Below are 25,552 nucleotides of genomic sequence, written 5' to 3'. Positions count from 1 at the left end.
AATGTGTAAGATTTGGGAACCTTTTTGGTAAAAAATACACGTGTCGGGATCCCAGCTCTTGCATAACAAAGTTAATATATATGTAGATTTTTTATTATTTATTTTAATACAATTTTTATTTTTTTAAACTGTTTTACAATTCTTCTTAGGACAAGTTGAAAACTATTTTTTAACTGAGAGCGTTGTGTTATACAGCCTATTTATAAATTTAGATATAGTCTGCTAGCATATTTGGTGTGCCGAAGTCCTCACTGTCAGACCGACGCGATGGCAGTATCCCGATCTCCTTTTAAAAGCAGCATACAATCAAAATTAAAGATTATATTATGATTGTAGGTTCGAAACTGTTATTATTGCCGGCTGGATTCACGTACTTAAAATTAAGAGTGAAACAGACTCTTAAACCCTGTTTGTTAAGGAATGTCACTTTTTTTTTTTTGGAGTTTATGGCCTGGTATAAAGGTAATATTGTATATATTTGGCCTAAAGGTCTAGCCTTTAGGCCAAAAGGAATGTCACTACGGTGTCAAATGCACAGAGCATATACATTCATAACCTATGACATTATGATTTAAACCTTAATCGTAATATTAAATTTTATAATTATGTTCACGTTATCTAGTTAAAGCATCATTGCTCTAATTAACTCAGTAATGTGCAGCTGATAACTTTTAATGAAACTTTAACAGTATAATGAAATTTTGACACAATATTATTCCACCATATTTCATAATTATGTTTGATGATAGGTATTTAATTCGAGCCTGAATTAATATTTTGGTTATTGTCTGTGAATAATTTTTAATTAAAAATATTTAATATTGGAATATGTTCCAGAATCTTAATTATGATAGCTGATTTTATAAGGAAAACCAGTGGCGCCCTTGGAGATTTTCTGTATCTGTTTGGTGATAAATTTTTTTAATAGGTATGTAGGTGATCAGCTTACTGTGTATGAAATACGCCGTTGTCTTTTCCGGATGCCCGGGTTTCTCACGATGTTTTCCTTCAGTGTACGAGCGAGTGTTAAATGCTCGCTCCCATGTTTTGTCATGGGAAACTGTATTTAAAGAAGAGTATAATCTTCTTACACGTAATTCTTAAATAAAAAATAGACTATGGTTTCCAACGAATCTATACTTATTAAGCTTACATTGTAAAAGTCCTGGTAGAAGGTAAAAGCAATAGGGACTAAAAATAGCTTTATTCTTACTTCTATTGGTAAACAATAAATGCAGAGAAACATTACGATATAATCTAAAATGTAAAAAAACATACAATATTACTTACTAATTAGCTAATACCTTAAAACTAAAGTTATATAATTCGGAATTAACAAAGTGATAACTATTTTTACTCTGAATGACTTTTTTTGTGTATAACAATGTAAATTACATCATATACTGTTTTATTTATTCAAACTAGGCTTATTTAAATTTATCAATTATCAACATCAAAGATTCAATTTCGTAAACAATACATCAGTCGTTTAAAATACGAATTTACTAATACATATTTTATTAATATATTTAATGATTGCTTACACACTAATGAATAATAATATATTTTTATATTTCTATAGATACCTCTATAAAAAGCGACTTCAAAATATTCGTAGCGCAAGACATACCTATTTAAAGTCGATTTAAAATAGAGCTATCGTGTATATGCAACATTGCGTTAACTTTTTAAAAGGCGCAAATTATTTCTCTTAGCACCTAGATAGATCCGGAAGGCTCTTTTCCTTGCAGTATGCGTAGGAGGAGGGCCAGGCCTTGAACCCAACTCGATCGTAGATGCGTTTAGCACACCTTACGTCATCAGCCAAATCTTCGTTTAGGAGATCTAAATAAAAACATAGTGTTAAATATACATGTATTTGAGCCACACCCATAACAAAAACGCTTCGATAGTTTTGTCTCATATTCGTATACTATGTATCTTTTGACTGTAAGAGCACATAGATTACTATATATCTTACTATGATGTTTTTTACACGAATAATGTTCGATGTGGGTTCGCGCTTCTGTTTGGTTCCAAATCCAACTACAAAGCGTTGCGCACTTTTGTTCTTAAGTTTTATTTTTATTAATCTTTTACGTTTAATTTGTATTATATTTTGCGAAGTTTAAGTCCTAAGTGTGCAGCAGTGACCTTGTTTAGTCAAAACACGGTAATTGAATTCATAGCATTGGCTTTGACTTTAATATTTTATTACCCTTTTCAGTTTAGCAGTTGAAGGTGAAGAACAAAACATAGTTGTACGAAAATGTGCTAATTAAATGTAACATTCATTTCCGTACGCTGAGAAACCACTACAATCATTTTTTAATATCGAGTATTTTTATTACTGGTAATAATACAATGACTCAGATCTTGTTATTATTATTTTGTTATTTGCGGTACGTACCTATAAGAAACAAATTGTTTCAATTTTCTTTCGTTGTATTTTATAAATATATGATTGCAGTAACATGTTCTCTAATAAAAAAAAAGGAATGGCGCTACAACCTCTTTAGGTTGGGCCTCAGATGTCTGAATCTGTTTCATGATAATTTTTTAATCTAATAGAAAAGTAGGTGATCAGGGTCCGTTTCCTTACGACGTTTTCCTTTATCGTTCGAGCGAATGTTAAATACGCACATAGAAAGAAAGTCCATAGGTGCACAGCCGGGGATCGAACCTAAGACCTCAGCGACGAGGGTCACTAGGTAAACACTGCTCTCTCTAATAATAAAGTTGAACTAAACTTTTGTTACCAACAACTCAGAATATAATATTTTAAAAATATTATGACAGCTAAAAGAAATGCTTTGTAGTTTTTAAGTAAATTAGTTTAAAAGTGTCTTATTTACATTAAATATATCATAGATTAAATGCGTTGCTTAACTTTAGCTTACAATAATGCATTGTTGTCCAGAACTATAATATATTTTTGATTGATGTTTATGCTGTATTTGTATCTGTCAAAAATAACTAAAGGATATGAAGGCACAACCAAAACGTAAAATACCTTCACACTTCATACTGCAGTTGCCACCTTTTCTGCCTTTTTTGCACCAGTCCTTGTTGTTTATCTGTAAAAGATTTTGAAATTAAGATTCTTACACGGAACGGAACAAACGGCATAAAAGAATTTTTATTTTACATTTAAATAATAATTTTAAATAAACATTATTTTAAATAAGATTAGTTTTGGCGATATAAAAGCGATGGCGATTTAAAAAAGGCATATATAATAATTTAGTTTAAATTATTTTTTTAAACATAAAACTCATGACTATATCATAACACATTTCTTCTAATCTATTTATGTCACAGGCTGTAATTCTAAAGTATCATCAACATCATCGAGACGTAGAGTGATGATCATGGAACCGATGCCCATCAATGCTTAACTAATTTATCAACCACACTTTTACTAAATTTTTTTCACAATTCGAATACATCTTTGAGGCACAGCAATGCTTAGTTTCAATAAAATGTTTTACACTTTCAAGAATTTCCGTTGAAACGGTTGAAATATAAAATAGTTAAATCCCCATCCGATGGTGACGTTTATTCGCTGTCTGCGCCCGTCTATATAGAGCTCCGTCACTCTATAGGATTTCAGGCCAATTGAATTTGCGGAAAATATAGGATCACTTCTTTAGCATAGGTCTCTTACATTTTACGGTTTCAGTAAGAAACTATTCTTCTAATATGTAAAATATTGGAATTTCTCTTCAATAATAGTTAGACAAATAGAAAATGAAATTATAAATGGAAATATGAGCATAACGAACTTCGTTTCGTCTTTAATATTTAATTTTGATAATATATTCGAGTTCAAACATGTATTGAATGTTTTGTCCTTATCACGCTCCAATAACTTTGATAATAAATCATTGAGACAAAACATTACAACTATTTTAGGTTTAACGTATGAATTATTGAATTTGTATGATTCCCAACTTGTTTGAACTTATTAATACATAAGCAATCTAGTTATTTAAAAGATAGATATAGGTTAGGTAAAATTGTCATTGAAGCTTAGATGTATTTTAGTGCCATTTACCTAGTAATTGAATTTACAACGTAATTCCTGCACTATTTAGAAGCATTGTTCCATACGTAATTAAAATACTAATAGAACCACAATTAAGCTTAGTGAAATTGGATTTACTATTCTGTCGCAATATGTTCAATAATCAATGGTTATTAATTAAATATCGAAATTACTGTTCGGATTGATTGTGAATAGGCAGAACGGTGTTGACAATTTTCATGTTTCATATTAGTTACATTAACAAATTTGTATGAACAATTTGTATTTATTTGATATTTGATTACATTATAAAAGCATATTATAACATGAATGTGAAATGTTTTTATTAATTAAGTTTAATTCTTGTTTTCTGAACACTTTAAATGTGTTAAGATTTTATTACAATAAACAATATTCAAATCAAATGGAATCAATATATTCAAATGTGCACTTATGTAAGGAAAAGAACTGGAAAGAAACGGCCTTTAACGTTATAGGCTAATCAGAGAAATAAATTATAAATTATAAATATTTTAAACTCAATATACTAGATTAAAATAAGTGATACTTGAGATTAAGAATAAAGGCAAAGGACGTTTGTCGAAGTACAAAAAACTTATTATAGATAAAGAAAAAGTGACACAAGTGTATAAGACCGTGTACTTAGGCTGTATAATTACTCCGGATGGTAGTATGATATAGAAAGACGAGTGAATGCTGGGAATAGAGAAAATGGAGTATTGCATTCCTATATGTCATGAAATCACAAACGAGATTCGGCTGACCGTACAAAGGTTAGTGCTCATCCCGACGTTAACATACGAAAGTGAATGTTGGGTGTATGAAATATTACGTGTTAGGATACGAAATAGTGTGGGTTCAAAGAGAACCAAAGACAAGGATTCGAAAGGAATGCTTTGGTGGTTTGGCCATGTAGAACGGATATGAGAAGCGGTTAACAAGTAGGATATACCAGTCCACCATGGATGGTAAAATGGGGTTGGGCAGGCCTTGTCGAACATACTTGGAAAAGGTAGGAAAGCCACTGATTTTTTTGGTTTATATTTTGCTAAAAAATATAAATACATTTCACACAAATTGTTTGGGATCGCAAAAATTACAATCGTTTATTAAATCCCCGGACCGCAATATTAATCGTATAACCGCACCGAACATGCATTATTTTGGTTTGTCCTCGATGCACTGTATAAAATCGTAACTGATTATTCGAGGGTTAAGGTAATTATAAATTATAATCATTTATCGAAACTACCTTGATTATTTCCTATTTTCGTAGCTCGTAGCACCGTAGCACACTTTTCCAAAACGTATATCTTAATGGCGAATGCTACACGCTCGATATTTATCGTGATATTTGGATCGTGATCCAGAATCACGATGTGTAGTACAGGCGTATCACGATACGTGATACGGATCGCTGGATTTCTAGAAATCTAAAAATCCACGATCCGTATCAATTATCGTCGATAAATATCGAGCGTCTAGTCTCTGGTCGATATTTATCGCGTCACAATTAATTCTGCCAGCGATGGAAGAGGACGCGCATATTGAGTCGGCGCCCGCCGCACTTCAAACAAACGACCAAAAATACTTGAAAGAATTTATACTTGTATTAGAAACACTACCTGAGATATGGGACAGCTCAAATGCAAACAGAATTAATAAAGTGAAAAGGGTGAATGCGTATGAGCAGCTGCTTCAAATTTTTAAGAAAATTAAACCAGGCGCGACAGCTAAAGACGTGATTGCCAAGATCAATTCATTAAAATCGAACTATAGAAAAGAATTAAAAAAAATAACAGATACGAAGCGATCGGGTGCTGCAGCTGAAAATGTATACAATCCAAAGTCTTGGGTATTACATATGCTGAAATTTTTGAATAAAAATGAAAAGCCGATTGATAGGGTAATTTGATTTAATAAATTCAGATGTGTATATTTTTCTCTATCTTGAAACCAATGTTTCGCCCATTTCTTTCGCTTTATACGTTTTTTCAATGCTATCGCTAATATAATAGCAACGCAAGCTTTCTTAATATTGTTACTCATTATTATAACACAAAACGTACGAGTGTACTCAATGAAATTTACCGTCGTACTGACGCGATTCGTATCGAGTGTGTAGTATACTAAAAAAATACAAGATAAATATCACGATAAATATCGAGCGTGTAGCATTCGCCAATTATGTTTCGTTCAAATAAAGTTATAATTTATTCGAAATTTAAAATAGATATGCAATTATGACGCTATTATATTAGTGTTTGGCTTGTTTATCTATACATTTATAAGAAGCTACAAATTACGTATAATCTATCAGCATTTTAAATAATACAACCTATAATCTATCAGATAAAACCATTTTTAAATTACAATAAAAAAAAACGAACCTTAAAATATAATAACTAAAATATATTTATTATTAAAAGGAGTCCCTTTAGGCAAAGTTCACTCACTCATTCGTGGTAAAACGCAAATTTCTCTTAAAATCAGTGACTCGGTTCAGTGGCTTTTGACTAGGCACTTAGGCAATCCATGCTGCATTCAGTCAAATGGGCCACAGGTATTCGAATGGTAGTTAAGAGATTTCCAAGTGTACTGCATATTAATTGATAGCAACTTAGTATTTTAATCAGTATTGGATGTGCAAACAAAAAAAATATAGTTTAGTTAAAATCATACTTAACTATTGTCGCCTTTTCTCTGTATGTTTTACAGTGTTTTACGACCAATCTCAAATAATAAAATAGACACATATTTATACAACTATTTACTATAAACCTCACCTACACCATTCATAAATTCTACGTCAGATTTACAGATGAAAAAAATATGAAATATATTTAAAGATTTTTCGCATACGATACTATTTAAAATAAAACTGCATATGTATTTACAATGCTGAAACCTGCTGATATTTACAAAGTCATATATCTAAGTTACAAAGTATTGCCATATTTGTATAAGCTAAACATATTTGTATGCAAGTCGTATCATAAAAGCCATTACAGCGACATTTGAACCGTAAACGGTAGAAAAACGTCAGATACGCACATATTCGCGGGGAGCGCGATAAAAATGTAAATTTCAGCGGCACAGCGCTGCATTTTGTATTTTGTCAGCAAACACGTTTTTAATTAATTCGCTTATTTATTTGAACGTGTATTGATAAATGATAGCGCTGCGGGATATTAAGCATATTGAGTTGCTATACGCTTTATTGGTGACAACCATATTTTAATTAATGCGTATAGTCTGTGTTCAAATTATTCAGATCTGTCAAATATGTTCTTCTTTTTAAATTTACAAGTCATTTTAAAACAAAACATTATTTTGTTTATCAATACTTATGTTTCTATAAACTATGCTAGTCTGTTATTACATAGTATTATGTGTTCTATATCAGTATTCATACGACAATCATTTATGAAGTTTGATGTCTAGTAACCACTGTCTAGACTTTGACATGTCATAGTTTATATGAAATTGTCATAGTTTAAACTTGTGATAGTTACCTCATGAACAGTCAGACGATATCCCAACTTCGGAATGCCAAAATGATATTGAGCCTTTACGAAGCTCATGGTTAAATACAATAAGGTAGGTTATTCAATTTACCACAGCTTAAAAAAAATACCAGTCTGTACAATTTAGGAAAAAGGTTCAACGTCTTCATTTAATCTTAATTCTACAATTTATATTACCAATGAATTTATATAATATTTAATGATTTACTTAAAATTAAAGACTAAGCAAAACTTATTTTATGATAGTCAAAATTGTTTTTTTACTTAACTTTGACCCATTACAAAGGCAAGGCAAATGTCACTCAGTCTTAATAGCATACCCTAAATTATTAACCTATACAATTAATTAGCACGCATGAATGAATTCTTCCAAGTGATCTCAGTTATTGTGAATGTGATCGAGCAGGGTACAAGCTGGGGATTAGCAATCTCGCGTGAAAGTATTAGCTCACTACGTTATTTACCGACCCCGACACGTCTTGGCGACTTCTGACCTTTTGATATAGGGCTGTTACTGATATAATTTACGAATTACCGTTTCTATTGAATATATTGAATAGATTAGGTTGATTATTGCTTATTAGGAACATATTTAGAACGTTTTCTCAACAATATATCCTAACAAGCAGTGCTGTAAAGGGTTTTTATATAAACGCAGTGTGTGCCAGTAAATATCTCATTCTTGTTTTCGACCTAGAGTATCTTCACATAAGTAATTTGCTTAAGTTTCTTAATTTCAGACAAAACAGGTCGAGAGAGAGAGTTGTAACATTATGTTCTATTTTTAAATGATATTATGCTCAGAGCATTACCAGCCCATAACATTTAGTATATATGCCTACAGCCAAGTTACTATAAAAACAGAATACTATGTTTTTGAAAACATAAAAGTTCTAACATATACAGTACTTTCAAATGCCCTAAATGTAATTACAGATCTAAATTGCCAACCCTATCATTGTCCCGTCTGAATTCAACGACTTCGATTTGTCGATACCGTCTTTAGTGGTTTCAATTTAGTGTACTAAGTCTTGAGAAACGGTTTTCTGAGTAATCACATGTTGGCTGGAATAATACGGTTTCACGAAATGAGACTAGCGCTCACGGGGTATTAGGATTTAGGTAAAGTATAGGGATAAGGGTCCAATGTTGATGTTATTAATGTGATTGTTTTGTGAGCTTCTTAACTATGTTAGTTTTACATGTAAATATTGTTTATAAGTAAACCACGAACGGTATAGCTATTCTAATCATTACGGTATAAATGGAACTTAAGATACAAATACAATTTCACCACACAAATGGTGTTCAGGGCCCGATGTGGTTAGCAGTACTAGAAAAAGCTGTAATCTCACGAATATGTTCATACTGTTTAGAAATACTTGAAGTGCTTGCCTCGCGTAATTAAAAAAATGTCTATAAAAACAATAAATAAAGTTTAACCGTTTATGTGTTTGGGCGGACACACTAGGATATTCCTGTGTTATGGATGATCAGACTCTTCGGAGGTAACAAAATATTCAGTAAAGGTAAAACTTTAGAATTTGGAAAATCCCACCGCTGCCGCCATTTATTATACGGGAACATGAAATACTTAGAAATATTTAGAAATTAGTAATTATGAAAACAGAGGTGTAACTTTGTTAAACACTGAGAAGCGACTGACACTCCTCCCGCTTGGTATACTTATAAGCCTTCCCTATGATTACCTAGCATATAAGAGAGGCAAAGGTTAGCAATATATATTACATGGTATAAGTGCGTTGTCAGGATGAAACTCTCTTTAGCAGAAGGATGAGGTCTTATTATTAAGGAACCGCCCAATATACCTTTGTCCTCTTCTATTTATTTTTTCTCTTGCTCTATGTTATTATTATGTTTGCACCTATAGATGTCATATATTTCTATTAATAATAATATTCAGCGATACATTTTCACCATATTCTTTTCAGTCAATACAGTTCAATCAATGAAATTTTATATATTTTGTGAAATGGTTGTAGATTCGCTTTGATTGTAGAACTGTCGAGCTTTGTAACAATTGACTTGATTGCCACACTACAACAGTGATCTGTCTATTGTAGTGGCAGTAGACGATTTAATTGTTTTCCAATTGTAGTCGATCTTAATAAAGAATTGATTTTGTTGTAAGGTTCGATTAACCCTCAATCACGTAACGGTATTTTTACAAGTAGTTTTATTATATATTTTAACATATTTCTATTCTTTATGGAATGGTCCTAACCCGACTAGGCCAAGCCCCGATGGGATGTAGGGCTTTGATGATGATGTTTAATACTTGTATACGCTTCAGAGTTCAGATAAAGGTAAATAAAAAAAATACTTGAATATAGTTTAACTAGACGATAGTTTTGAGACAGAAACCCTGCATTTTTACGTTACTTAAAGTACGTCAAATAGGTTGGTCATTCGTTGATAGTAAAAAAAGCAGTGTGGCTTGGCAACCATTTAGGCCTGGGCCTCAGATTTCTGTATCTGTTTTGTGATCATTTGTTTTCTCTAATTGTTAAGTAGGTGATTGCATTCTATGTCTGTTATGCCGTGTACTTTTTGGGTATTAGAAACCTTTTGGAGACAAGTAGGTGATCAGGCTTCTGTGCCTGACACGCAATCCACTTTTCGGGTATTGGGCATGTCGGTTTCCTCATAATGTCTTTCTTCACCATACGATTGGTGCAAAGTCAGGGTTGCTGAATACGACCTGAGGGATGAGAGTCGTACGGTGAAGCCCTTAGACCGACACTGTTAAAATTATTATAGATAGTTACTACTCGTATATCTATATATATAAAAATGAAACCCGTTTTCCGTTGTCACGACATAACATGAAAACGGCTTGACCGATTTGTCTGATTCTTTTTTTATAATATTCCTTGAAGTACGAGGATGGATCTTACGGAGAGAAAATTAAAAAAAATTGAGTGAAAAAGTCTAAAAACAACACTTTTCTATACCATACAAAATATTCGTGATAATATTTAAAGGCAATTTGAACTTTAATACCATATCATAAAGTTCAAGTGTTAGTGGAGGGGTTTCGGGAAGGTAAATTTTTATTTTTTGACATAATGTATTTGTTGTATTATCAACTTTATTTTTTTTATCTTACTAGCTAGACCGGTGTCCCGAATAGCAGAATAAGTATTAAAAAAAATAAGGAATCGACTGTTAGGCGGTACGATGTTCGCCAGGCCAGCTAGTATATTATATTAATTGTAATTTGCCGTAATATTGAATACGTCGTACTTGGAAACCAGGACATATTACAAGTAAATATGCTACGAAATATTTATCAAACGATTCGGTTGAGATTTCCACGGTGATTGAAACTGTAAGTACTATCTTCATGTATTGGAAGCTTACGTTTGTAAGTGAGGTGATGTGTTTATCGATACTTTCTTCCTATGTTGTAAGACAAAATTACTTCTTACTCACGTGTTGTGTATTAAGCCATAGTAATAAATTTGAAAGAAAATATGGTTTAAGAGCTAATGAGTGAAGTAATGGTAGATTTCGGGTGAAGCTGATAGATACAAAGCGGCCAATAGCAGTTACAACTGTATTACCCATGCCCTATATAAAACAATAAAATAAAATATACGATTAGCCATGCGATTCTGTAACTCACTTTTCGAACTCACACAGCGGTTTTCGCATCGGCGGTCGCTCTCAAATCAGTCGTGACGCAGTCATTTTATGATTTGGCATTCTGATAAACAATAAACTACAAGCTCCCACCTTTTCAGAATGACACCTACCGGGAACTTCGTTTCGCCCTAATATGTTTTTTTTTACTTAGGCTACCTTTGTAGCATCTACATACCATATGAAACATTTTGCTAACCCATAGAGACTGTTCAATTTGCCAGATCAAAACCATGTTTTTTTGTTTTTCTACTAAGAGTTCAAGAAATATAAAAAAATAATAGCAATTGGTCGAGCCGTCTTCGAGTTTTGAGCATAGCAACGATTAGCGATTCATTTTTATTTATAAAGATACGTAATAATCGATACGCAGTAATACAATAACCCAGCCCTATTTAAGTTGAAGCTGACACAGACGAATGATGGTATAGAGAAGTCACCGTTCGTCTGGAGTCTGAGTAAGGAGAATATCACACCCCAATCACGCTTACACAACACAGTAATATAGTAGTGTATTGTACATAGTATATGTGTTATGTAGTATACGTTGACCGCAATTTTGTTTAGGTGTACGAAAATAATTATCAACAACGCTAAGAAAAATATCTCATAAAATTAACGATTGAAATTGTCATAAAGCATATTTAATAACGTTTTCACGATTTTACATTAATGCCCGCCTTCCTCTGCGAGCGGTGCGTACCATTTGCTTCCACCAAAGCGGAGACGAGAGCAGCGGAGAGAGCGAGTTGAAAAAGTTTCTCAAAGAAATAAAAATGAAAAGGTATGAAAATCATCGTTACGAGTATAGCGGATTCCGTAATGGGTCCGTTCCGCTCGCAGTGGAAGGCGGGCATAAATGGACTTTCAAACTTTTTATATAAAAATATTGATCTCTACTAATAAAGTTTAAACATTGTATTGAATACAATTTTAAATTTCCATTTTCAAACTCCATTCGTTACAATTTTAAATGTGGTAATTGTACACAATTCAGAACAAAATTTTAACTTAAAAATATCGAACATTTTGTATTAAAGTGTAAAAATATGCGTTGCTTCGTTACAAATATATTCTTGAAAATGTCCGTAATTACTAAAATGCAATTAGCAAAAGTCTCGTATTAAACACGGAATTAAGGCTCTCTTTCAAATCCATTTAATCCGACAAAGCCATAGCAAAACACGGCTCCGATTAACCACATCTAATCCTGATATTTTGTGCGGTTCGATGCCCTGTCACTTCCACTTAAATTAACACGACGAATCAGTGTAGAATACATTGTACAGAGGGATATACGTGAACATTTCGACAATAACACAAATTGCTATTGAAAACGCACATTGTACACGATAAGCGGATTTTTAACGTATTGAGTAGAAGAGATACAAACATTCAAGTTTTCTTTGAAATTATGTTACAGCGGTAAATAAGGCAATTTTACGTGTTGTTCCCACGAGAATAAGTGCGTGCTCCTATTTCACCATGCCTACTGCTGATATAGGACAAATCCATTTAAAATATATGTTTTTATTATTATAGGTAATTCCTTAAAGTAATGGTTGCAGCTCCTTTCAAACATTTAGAAAAACAAAAACTTGGCGATTAATAAGAGTGGCGGAAAGTTTATTGCAGTGTTGAGAACTGGCAGTTAATGAAAATTACAAGTATCTAATATGTATGTCTTTATTGACGTTCTAAGTGTTCATTTTGTTACCTAATCGGATGAAAAATTAAAAAAAAACAAGTTTTTAAATAATTTACTGTATTTCATTAATGACTTTGTCAGATTCTACTGAAACACACATGTTAATGCATAGACCTCAAACGAGACACAATAAATAATTACACACCTTAAATTTGATTATATTTAACCTTAAGTTTAATGTTCAGGACATTAAAAAATGCATATATCCGAGTAATATAATTTAATATTAGTACACGACCTCTGACTGAGTGAAGGCCTACTCCAAAATCTTCCACTTTTAACTTCGCTACTATTTTCCAGCCTAAGTAAGGTCTAAAACATTAGGTATACCATTTTCATTTTCACCATATAGATTAAATATTTATCAACTAAAACATTTTAAATTTGTTTTCGGTCCAATTTCAACATAATTCATACCAGTGTAAACCATTACCGAAAATAAATGTTTGTTAGTAATCGATTGGGTGAATAAATATTGACCAGAGTTCGTTTAGAGTTCTGCTTTAGTGATTAGAGTGAAATCATGCAAATAAGTGAGTGTTGATGCCTTGTTTACGTTCGATATCAGTTTTTCAAAATTAATTAGGACGCCATTTTAACGACCTAGCACCGGCTCGCCGTGGGTTTTTTAAGAGCTGGTTTCTCTATGATTCATAGTTCCTAGAAGGGTAAACCAAAGTGATGAAACTATTGATCATCAATAGTTTGCATTGGTAAATTTAATCTATTGAAATAGGTGTTTATTGTCGTTGTCGTCAATTGTTCAAGTCAATTTCAGCTTTTAAGTTAATAATTCGTATTAGTACTTAATAAATAATTCATTGTTTTTAACTACTAACTAATCTTGATAATTTTGAAATAAAGATTGAAATGTAAAGAAAATTTCAATAATGATTCCAGTAATTATTCCTATACAAACGACCCTTACGTATGGAAATGACGTTTTCATATATTATCCACGATAAGCCTCTCCCTCCTAATGATATAATGCGATAATCAGAAGTTTTGACAAAAGAATTACCATTTATATCGCGTTTCATTCTCATTTCAGTATACGTTTCAAAGTAGCTCCTTTGAAAGCACGAATGGAATTTTCAATTTTCATTTAACCTTTAATCTATATTCCTTTTTCAAATTAAACGACTTTATTTTTAAAAATTAACTTGAAATAAGTAAATCCTAAATATAAAACATCGTGAAGCTCGAAATCCTTAATATTCTAAGTTAAGGTAATTAAAATTTATAACAAAATCGTTAAGATCGTTTCATATTTTGCGTCTGAAAACGTTGATTTTTATCTAAATTACGTTAACATTGATGTAGACTGTATAAAAATGTGTATTTTATTAAATAGCGTACAAAACCTAAATATTAATGCGAAAATTATTTTATTAAATAGGCAGATAGCCATTTTTATGCTGTAAAATTAATGTTTTAGAGCTAATATTAAAAAAAAAAACCAGCAGCGCCACAACCCTTGGGCTCAGATTTCTGTTTTTGTTTCGGGATTATTTGGATTTTTTAATATGTAGGTTTCTATTAAGCTGTGTCTGACATGCTTTTTTGCGTCTAAGACATGCCGGTTTCCTCAAGATGTTTTCTTTCACCGTAAAAGCGAGGGGAAGCGCACATAAAAGTCTATCGGTGCACGACCGGGGTTCGAACTTATGACCTCAGGTATAAAAGTAGCACATTCAAGACTTATTAATTCATACATTTACAAATTGTATATATTTTCCCTATAATAGAAAAATAATTTTGTGAGTTTGTAGAAAGTGTTCTCTGCACCACTAAACCATCTTTTGTTTTCGATTCTCAATCCCCTGAGCTGATTTATACTAACTAGTGAAAGTTAAAAAGAATAGGTTAATTAATACTAACTCATTTACTGGCCGAGTTTAAATTGTTTGCAATTAGCCTGCTAATCTATCATTAATATGTAAATACATTGTCTGTGTGCAGTTGAGGTTTGGCTCTGTTTTACCTTAGTTTGAGCATTGAAATTGAAATTACACAGGCTGATTTGCCTGGTACAATTATATTGTGTGAAACGTAATGGAACACGGTTAAATGTACTACATGGATAAATGTTATTGTTGCTTTAATTATGTAAGGATCGAGGCTTTGTGCCAATTATAGTCATTATGGTTTTTTGATTCTAGTAACAAATAGTGTTTACACTAAATCTAGTACTTAGAGGTACATACGTATACCATTTATTTAAATCTTGCAGTAAAGCTGAATTAAACTTGAAAGTTTGATAGGTAATGGAACATGATATCTTCGGTATGAAACTTTGATACATCTTTACTATATCATAGTTTATGATGGCAGGTTTAACAAAGGATTTTGAATTAAGGGATGAACAATATAGGCAAACATTAAGCAAGCCGTGTTTTGTTATATTTATTTAGAAAACGACGTATCGTATTGCTTTGTACCTTGGTATCGCTGTCGCCGTTTTTAATAATCATGTTTTTACGACATTTGCTTGTTCTGTTTCTCTCTGTTTTGTTTATCTTATTGTCTTTATTAATATTGAGAATTCATTATTCAAGATTTTTTTGTTTAATTAGTATTTTTTCATTATAAAATAAAATTAGCACTCTTGCTTTTCTTAGCAATTTTGTTTTACTTGTTTAATTCCTGTCTGAAAGAGACCGATGAGTAGCGCTGGTAACATCATGCTTTTGGAGTTTATTGTTATTATTGTTTAATTTTTGTACAAAAAGTCTAAATAAATAAATACTATCATCATTATCATTAAATCTGTCTAAGCTTCATTAGCCATATGTGTTTTATAATATAGGTTTGGACATCTATACATCATGTCATATTTAAGCTCGTCATACGTTAATTTCTATTGGGAGACGTCACTAGGGGCTTAGCGTTAAGCTAAATTAATGCTTGGTAAGGCGATATCGTTTTGTCTATATAATATTAATTTATTCAGATTTCATTTGTATTTATTAGTAGAGACTGAGTACTGTTTATAACTACAGTCTGAACTCTATATAACGACAACTGTGCATATTAAGACGTTACTAAGAATTGTCGTTAAATGGAAATCAGAAAAAGTTTTCAGACTAGTGTTAGTAATTACATTAAAAAAAATCTTATTTGAACGCTATTGCTATTAGTCTGTTATTTTCGCCTGACGTATTTAGCTGCACCAGAAATGTTGTATTTTTTTTTCATATCTTGCGATATTGAGGCATCTTTGTGATAAAGCACGGTCAAGCAATCCCAATTTGTAAACAAAAGAACGTATTTCCTAGAAAGTTTGGTACGTATGATACCGATAGTTTATTACGGGCTAGGACAATAAAGCGACAAAATAAAGTAAACATCTTCGCAGTTCTAACTAATTTCTCCAACTTAAAAAGTACTAATTATTATTTAATTTTCATGTAGAGTGTATCATGGTATGGGAAACAAGCCAAAACAACCAAGCCCAGTGGTTTCGACGCTTTAGGAGGTAGTTAAATCGAGATACGTTACATGTAGTTTACACTGCATTGATTATTACAATTATTTTATATGCATACTTAATTCTTGCTTGTAGACAGGATTCTTTTAAAGTAATTTTCTCGTGAATAATAAAACAAACAGAAATCGACTGGATAAAAAAGATCGTAATGTTGTTCAAGATAATTTTTAGAACTGAAAACGTTTATGAATATTAAAGAAAGTTTGCTTTTTGAATTATAGTTTGAATTAACACTATGCGATACCTGAAAGAGTCCATAGCTGCTATATGAGTTGTTGTGGTTCGTTTGTTTGTCCGTCTGTCTGCCACTTGCATGCTCAATCAGGCATACCCCTGAAATAATGTTTATCATTTAAATTCAGCGTACATAAGAGGCAATTAATTCGATGTCCTAGAGCTATAAGGCTTATTAAGGAAATATCAAAAAGGTCGACATCACAGGAGACCGAAGAGCTGGCAGCTACCTCATATAAAGATTTAGTCTAGCGATTCAAAGGGGGAACGCTGCCAGTATCTTCGGAACCTTGTCTAAAGGGACTCCTTTTAATAATATATTCTAGTTATTATATTTTAAGGTATTGTTTTTCTGTTATTTGTTTTTTAATAGTCAATCATTGAAATAATAATGTAAACAATATTAAAATAATATATATGAAACAAACAATGTCAAATATACCAAGAGGCAATTGAATTGAATACTATTTACGAAATAAAATATTAACAAAGTCTAATGTTGAATTCTTTACAGTACTTATGTTCATTCGCTAAACACGAGTACTGTAAAGTATTCAACATCCGAAAATTTATTTAGAAAGAAAGAAAACTTTATTATGCACAATATACAAGATATTTAGATAAAGTAAAGTGCACTGGCCCCCACACTAGGATTCCCTGTGTTGTGGGCAGCCAGTCTCTTCCATTTGACATGAAAACAGTATTTTATAAGTATATTAATTATTTCTACACATTTATATTAAAACTATTTTTGTACAATAAGAATATTTTCAGTATCAGAATACGACAGGTTAACAAGATATCGTTTGAGATGTTTAGTAAATGTATGTAATGTGATTTTTGAAATGTTAGTTATTTAAAAATTAAGTTATTACAATAACTTAGATTATAAATTAAATTAAAAATATCATTAGTATAGTGTGTTACAGACACCTTATTTATTAAATTATTCCTTAAAAGTTTGCCAGTAAGAAATTACTGAAAAGCGATAAGGCTGCTCCTTGCCCTCCTTATTAATTAATTTGTACTAATTTTTATCGGATTTTGATATTGAGAATCGAACCCAAGACAAGATTTTCGAAGGCGGTTTTGAATCGACGGGATATATTATAAATATCTTGATCCCATCAATAATTCACTTCCAAACCTTCACGAATCTCATTACAGTATAACTAATCCAAACTAATTCTACGACATACAACCACACAGTATTAACAATAGCCTCCAAAACCGCCTCAAACACGCACCGGTAAAAGTAAGCATTTAACGCTATTCTCGTTATGTTATATGAAATAAAATATATTCATTATTCATATTTAAAGACAATCAATGGTTATTTTGCTTAATGGATAAACGCAAATGCAGTGTAAATTTGTACTTAAAACACAAAAATATCGATAAATATATTCAATTATGTAACAACATTTTTTTTACTTCATACTTGAGCTTTTAAAGTCCTGACACGTACTTTAAAGGTTAAATAGCTATTTAATATTTTGTCCTTATAACTCTCCTGGTATCCATGTAAATTTCATGACATAATATTTTGACTTATACCTATAGGTAAACAATATATACAAAAGTGGGACGGTATTTTTTGTTGAGCCTCTAACATGATTATGAAAAAGAACGTGAAACATTATTATGCTTTATCATTTAAAAAAAGGAAACTTGAATATTTTGGTCACGTCTTACGAAACACCAAAAATTACGAGGCCCTTCAACTAATCATTGGCAAGTTGTAGGTAGAAGGAGATGTGCGTTTTGGTTTATGAATCTTAGGCAATGGTTTGGTCAAAGCAACAAGTCAATGTTCAGAAGCAAGACATTCTATAAATTATAATAATATAATAAAATATCCATGATGATCGCCGTCGAAACGAGATGGCACTATAAGAAATCCTTCATTAGAAAATGTGCGTTTTCAGACAATCCAACTGTTCGAGTGTGATATTATCAGAAACCAGTAGCTTTTGATTTAAGCGTTTCGTATTAATTAGAATTAATTTGGATACGGTTCCCTGTACATTGTCAATTAAACCCGTTTTCCGACTTTAAACTTAAATGAAAGCCTCTAGAAATGTTTTCCCTCAGCGAAACCTTTTTATGCAAATAGTTACCCAACTTTGTTCTACTTATTTAGCCCAATTTACTTTAAATTGTAACCGACTTCCGAAAGTACAGGAATGGTTAAGTCTTAATTTATCATAATTTTTATCCGACAGTACAATTGAATTCCGTTTCGCAAAAAGTCCTATAAATTTTTCTATGTATCTTAAAATATTTTGTCTTAATTTTTGTTTTATTGCCACCTTATAGTGGTTTAAAGATGTAATATAAATACAGATTATACTAACCATAGGATATTGTTAAAATTGAGTAACATATTGAAGTGAACTGACCTTCTATTAGTTGAAAATACATGCACTAATTTTTGAGTTTAAGGCGAACAGACAATCGCGGCGGAGGACTTTGTTTTCTTTTATGAAATAATTAATTTATATATTTAGTTAATAAAATTTGGAAGTGTGAAAGTCGAACAAATTTACAACTTATTTACCAGACCCATATTATTATTATATAACATAAGAAAATTAAATTGAGTGTACTAATATGTTACCACATATATTTTGAATTAAACCTCTAAAATCAGTTATCGTTGATCTAAACTTATTATTACGTATATAATACGGTACGAAGCGCGTTAACCATTTGTTGGAATACTATATAGAGTCACCTTGAAAGAATCTCGACTGTTTAAGTATCTCCAACAAAATATTATACAGCTATTATTAGATTTATAGTGCTTTATAGCAGAATATCGATCCGGTGACAGAATTAATAGGGAAATGCATAGTGAAATGTCAATATTAATATAAGATATTAATTTACGTTCGGTTAGACAGTTAGAAATTGAATTTGCAACTCAAACAATTCTATTTAGATTATTAAACAATGTTTACTGTTCAACTGTTTAATGTTCAATTGTGTGGAAGTAATTGGCGTATTTCAAAAACTGCTCTATGATTTATTAATAATTCAATTACCACAGCATTTATGATAAAATATAGAAAATATAATTCCTCATTACAATGAAAATAGATCGCGCCCTGAAACCACAGAGATCGTTTTAAGAGGTATCTTGAGAGAAAATCCGTCACAGTTATAAAAATCTACAATAATTAAAAAATAATATTAGCTATAAGGGAAATAAATAAAACAGATGCTTGTAAAGTCTCGTAAGATCTTCTAGGAGTTAAATTTCTACTATAAACAATTATATTTTTAGCTAAACACTCTGTGATAGCCGGAAACGATACTCCGTCGAAAATTGAACGGGAAATTTCGCCAGGCAAGTATTGAAACTAAATTAAACGTGTATAACTTTTCAATACATAGTCTGTTTGGTATGTTGAATAATTTATCGCATTTGCATACTAACTTTGGGGATACGGAAATCAGTAACTTTGACAGCTTTGTGTTGTGTCAGCATCAATTAAGTCAAGAAATGACATTCAGTTCGAGTTACGGTTGGTTTGCATTAAAATATCTATGTCTAATGCAGCTATAATATACAAAGTTATAGGTTTAGGACGTACTGGCGACTTGAAAAATAATATACCTAAACGTTCCTTATGAATCCTCCTAAATATTGGTGAGAATCCCAATACATTCTTTGCTGGAGTTTTTGGCCTTTTTTTTGTAGGCATTATAGAACTCACTCATATATCATTAAGCGTTACGGCAGCCTTCGTAAGGAACTTATGTACGACCGTTTTTTCTCCGAATTACTTTGCAAATCCAGTAACCCCGAAACAGTCTTACATTTCGAGTTTCTATTGTTTAAATAATTTTAAATATTCGGTTTTCATAAACAACCTCGGAAACTTATTATAAACTTTACCTGTTTACAATATCTATTAGCCGCGTCCTCGACGTACTTCATTTATTACATAAGACGGCCATTTTGTTTTACTGTGACACATAATATTGTAAATTTCTTTATTTAACTCCTCGTTGGAAAAATCTCTTATTTAAATAATAAAGAGGACAACGGGCGGCCTTATAACTTTCGAGCAATTCAGGCAATTTATTAACAAAAAAATTAAATATGATGAACGCAAAAAGACTACAAATACAATAATTTAAACATAAAGAAAGGAACAAAATTAAACATGAATTATTATTTCTAAATTATGACTTTATGTAAACAAATAATGTTTGTACAGTAGATATTTAAAGGAAGATTGAGGAGGAGCTAAGGGGATAGAGACAGCGGATATTTATTGTGATTATTGGATTTTAAAGGTAAATGTTGTTGCTATTTCTATTTCTCCGCTTCCACTACATCCAACGTAGCAAGTCTATTTTTAAAATAAATTTGTATCGCAGCTCCTCGACAGTAATTTAATTTGGAATAATTATTTTAAAGGTTAAAACCTCATAGGTCTGGGCCTCAAATTTCCTTATCTGTTTCGTGTCATCATTCATTCTTTTTTCTAAAAGGCAAGATCAGCCTTGTGTGCGTGACACACGCCGTCGACTTTTTGGGCCTAATTCATGTCGGTTTCCTCACGATGTTTTTTTAACCGTTCCAGAGAGTGTTAAAGGCGGACATAGGCAAAAACTAAATTTGTGCACAGCCGGGGATCGAACCGACGAACTCAGGGATGACATTCGCACGCCGAACGCCACTTATATACTCAGTTGGTATTTAGAAGACAACTTACAATTGGGTATCAAAGTTCTTGGGAAATTATACCGCAGTAGTTCTCTCGAGAGCTGGCATCTAGTAAACGTCCGTTTGTGCCCATGGGCGCTGTACACCAGGACCAAGGTGGTTAGGAGCAGCAATTTTGGATGTAATTTCATCTTGGAAATCTGAAAACAAATAAGTTTACAAAGGTTAAAAAGTTAAATTTATGAATTCCCTGCACAAGTCCTGAAGGATATCCTTTGTAACTTTTTCATTACAATTACAACATTAGCAAGCATTGACGCTCCCTATCAATGGTAACAATATAATATGCATTTGTTTAGATAAAACACTTTATAATAAAACCCGCTAGCTTTATATTTTTTTGAGCTCTGGGCCTCAGATTTCTGAATAGTGAATTTGTGGGACATACTGGTTCCCTCGTGATATATTCCTTCAGTGTACGAGCGAGTGTTAAATGCGCACAAAGAAAGTCCATTGGTGCAGTCTAGATCGAACCTACGACCTCATGGATGAGAGTCCCAATAGCCACTAAGCTAACACTGCTTGAAAACATTTTATAACTCAAAGAAAAACAATAGAATTCTAATTACGAATTTCACCTTTCAACTGTAAATTAGCATAAATACAAAAGGAAACAACAATATAAGGTTGCAAAAGTCTTCCAAATTATTATTTCCTATACAACTTTGTGATTCAGTCCTTTGCAATTTAAGAGAAAATCTCAGTGAAGCTAATTTGAATTTTGTCGAGTCTTAATGTCTTAACCTGAAGACAATGAAATAGGAATATTTGATGTGTTCTATGGTTCCACTATCAGAAATATTTTAGTGTCTGTATTAATTATTTTTATTACAAAAAAAAACCGCTTAAATATTATTGAAGTGAAACTTCTATAAGCGCATGAGGGTATTTTTTTTACGGAACGTTTGAGACAGATTGAGAGAGAGTGAGAAGGGTGAATTACCTTATAAAAATTCTATTTTTAAAATTAAAATTCCACCTGTTTTTATTATCGAAGAAATAAATTAAAAAAAAAAATTTTTGTATTAATTTTCGACACTTAAATTTTAATGACAATTAAATTCATTAAAATCCTAACATATCTTCATTTTTCCCTCCCTCTAAGTCTCGGTAATCTAAAGTTTTATTATTATTAAAGTACGTTCTAGATTCTATGTTAAGCAACTATTTTTAGAAATTAATAATTCCTGTATTTAAGTTCTGCGCCCGTACTGGAACTTCCAAGCAACAGCAATACCGAACCCAAAATTTCCAGCAAGTTCGATATAATTCTCCCAATGCGTAGCGCTGATGTCGCAACAAATACTCATTGGGATCGGGTGCGCTGTCCATATCGTTATAGGATGTTACAGAGTACGGGCTCTGGTCCCTATGAACTCATAGCAGAAAAACAATCCTCAAGCAGCCTTTGTGGTAATTTTATATAAGCCTCATGATTGTGTTATGTTAATAGTGCATTTTAGTAGATATAATCTAAGTTATAGTATTTTAATTTATTAATAACAAAATTACACAATTTATCTTTTGCTATATCCACAACCAATGTTAAAAAATACTAAGATTAACTAAATATTGTGTGGTTTTCGGAAATCGTAATTACGTTTTGGCTGGAACATGAATGGGGAATGGTGGACGAATTAAAAGTACTTTAAGCGATTTGATAAATTAGGACGAGGTTAAAAAATACTTTTTTAGCGTTAACAACTGTTTCCCATTTTACATGGCTACAAAAAGCTTTTAGGTGTGGGCCTCAGATTTGTGTATCTGTTTCGTGATCGTTTTCTCGAATAGGCAAGTAGGTGATCAACTTTCCTCAAGCAAGCAGTCGACTTTTTAGGTCTAAGGCTCGTTTCCTCACAATGTTTTCCTTCAAACTACGAGCGGGTAATAAATGCGCACGTAGACAGAGCCCATTGGTACATAGCCGGGTAGCGAACCTACGACCGCCTGCTTTTACATAGTAACATAATTTAAAAACTATATATGAAAAGCGTCATCATGGTTTACTTATGATATTACGTCACATTATAATGTTAACGTAAATAAAGCGAATATAAACAATGCAAAATTGTTAAACGATGTAATATGTATTATACAGATACAAGTTTTAACATATTCGTCAGTGCATTGTTGAGCTATAATGAAAATGCCCGCTCGAGATGCAAAAACTTGAAACTCAATTAAACGCGGAATCAGCGACCACGAACGCGGTAAGGTCTGTATTACACGAACGACTAAGGCGTATTTGTCATCTAACATAGAATCGTCTAAATGGCAACAACAATGACTTTATTGTCTATTATTTTTGCGAGTATAAGGTACATATAATAAATTGTTTTGGAGCGATTTTATGATGTAGTGTGGTTTCAGTGGTAGCTGAAAAACTTTAATTCAAAAGCGCTTTTAATAATTTATTTGACTGTACTGTCTCCAGATTGCTTTGCTTTCTATTTACATACATTAAGCTTAGTTAAAATACGTCAATGTTTAATTTCGCAACCATTGACAAAAACAATAAAGTTAATCCATATTCATTTTATAAAATATAAAAAAAAAAATGTAGCTCCTCGAAAGTCGTGCAACTACAGTTATTGTATAAATACCTAATATACAAAACATTTAACACAGTTATGGATACTACAGTCCAGTAATAAGGTTTAAAATTCTACATCGGATACACATTGCTACTCTATGTAAAACATCGGTTAATATGTTTTTCCGGGACATGTATTTCTTAAGGACACATTAACCCTATTTTTTACATATGTAACAGCGGGAATTATTGGTTTTATAAATGTACCAACAATTAGGAAATTATTATGTCATGTAAATTGTTTTGGCATCGAAAATAATATAAAAGAAAACTTTTTATAATAAAATTATGACTACGAATGTTCTAACACCAGACATAACTGGTATTATGTGTGTGTTTGTGAGTAATAAATTCGTCGTTTTTTTTTAATATAAAACGGACAGGCGGCTCATCTAATTTTGAGAGATGCCGCCTATGGGGACTCAATACCAGAGGGTTTGCGAGTGCGTTGCCGGCCTTTTTAGGTGTTATGCAATTTGCTACGTTTAATAATCAATAAAATAAAAAATAAAATAATAATCATTGTTTCACTGGAATTCCAATCAACGACCTATACGAGTATACGCTACGGAGCAACATTCATAATTAATTTAAATTAATATAAACAATATTGTGTACATGTTTGGATTAGTCCAACGTTTTTACAACAGCGATTTAATTTTGTTTGCTCAAGTAATACAATTTAATTATTAACGAGCATTTAATAACAACGTTGAATATTTATCCTATCATTGTAATGTTATGAGAATTTTGTTTTAACATTGGGGATTTATTAGTAAATATAATATTGAAATTAGTAATTGATTACGATGTTTGCATAAAAGGTACGTCTAAGAGTACCTCTATACGAAAACGCTTACGAATTATAATAAAGAATTAAAATTTGTAACAGAATGACTACCTAATGAACGTTTTTCGCTCGGACTTAGTGTAGCTATGTATTAATATTTTCTGCCCTGATTCACCACCACCACCTTCTTTTTACCGTGCTTTGGTTTTATTATTTATTTTGTAATTACAATAATAAACTCCTTTGACATGTGATGAGGAGCATAATTGGAAGCTTAAGTTGGCAAAAAAAACCTTGACGATTTAAAAGTGTGACGGAGAGTTTATTGCCAGTATTTCTCGTCCTACGCCGGACATTTGAGAACTGGCAGTAATGTAAATTTAGCAACATTAATTTTTTTATTGACATGAAAAACCTAGAGAAACTCCATACAATAATGAACCTAAGGTAGAAATAATGAATGGTAAACGTCTATGAATTAAACGAATAATTTGCTAACAAATATAGATCAAGCAAAGGGTAAATATATATTTAATAAAAGAGGTATTTACCTAGTGTGTGGATGCCGTCGTGATGCAAGTGCAAGTAACTGTGGGCAAGAGTGGACAATTACCAATTTAGGTAATTGTACGCATTGCGTACGGAGTTAAGGGGAAGTGCAATAATAAATAAGAAAAATACAAGTTAATATAAGTTTTTATAAGTCAACAAAAATGTATACAGAACTGATGAAGAGTGTGTGACTCTCAAGCCTT

General features: G+C 31.8%; 2 protein-coding genes across 2 annotated transcripts in view; one reads left to right on the top strand and one right to left on the bottom strand.

Moving 5' to 3' along the window:
- LOC125053111 overlaps positions 1-25,552 on the top strand; it is a 69,681-nt gene that overhangs the window by 18,366 nt on the left and 25,763 nt on the right. The gene's annotated exons all lie outside the window — the stretch shown is intronic.
- On the bottom strand, positions 1,118-25,446 carry LOC125053110 (lysozyme-like). The gene is made up of 5 exons (XM_047654323.1): positions 25,349-25,446; positions 21,404-21,554; positions 16,684-16,772; positions 3,014-3,077; positions 1,118-1,845 (listed from the first exon to the last, which is right to left on the bottom strand). Exons 2-5 carry the CDS (start codon positions 21,543-21,545, stop codon positions 1,712-1,714), a joined length of 429 nt encoding a protein of 142 aa, XP_047510279.1. The 5' UTR covers positions 21,546-21,554; positions 25,349-25,446; the 3' UTR covers positions 1,118-1,711.

The sequence above is a fragment of the Pieris napi genome, chromosome 10, assembly GCF_905475465.1.
Source record: "Pieris napi chromosome 10, ilPieNapi1.2, whole genome shotgun sequence".
Classification (NCBI taxonomy): Eukaryota; Metazoa; Arthropoda; class Insecta; order Lepidoptera; family Pieridae; genus Pieris; species Pieris napi.
The sequence above is the reverse complement of the archived record's forward strand: the minus strand, read 5'-3'. Positions and strand labels throughout refer to the sequence as shown.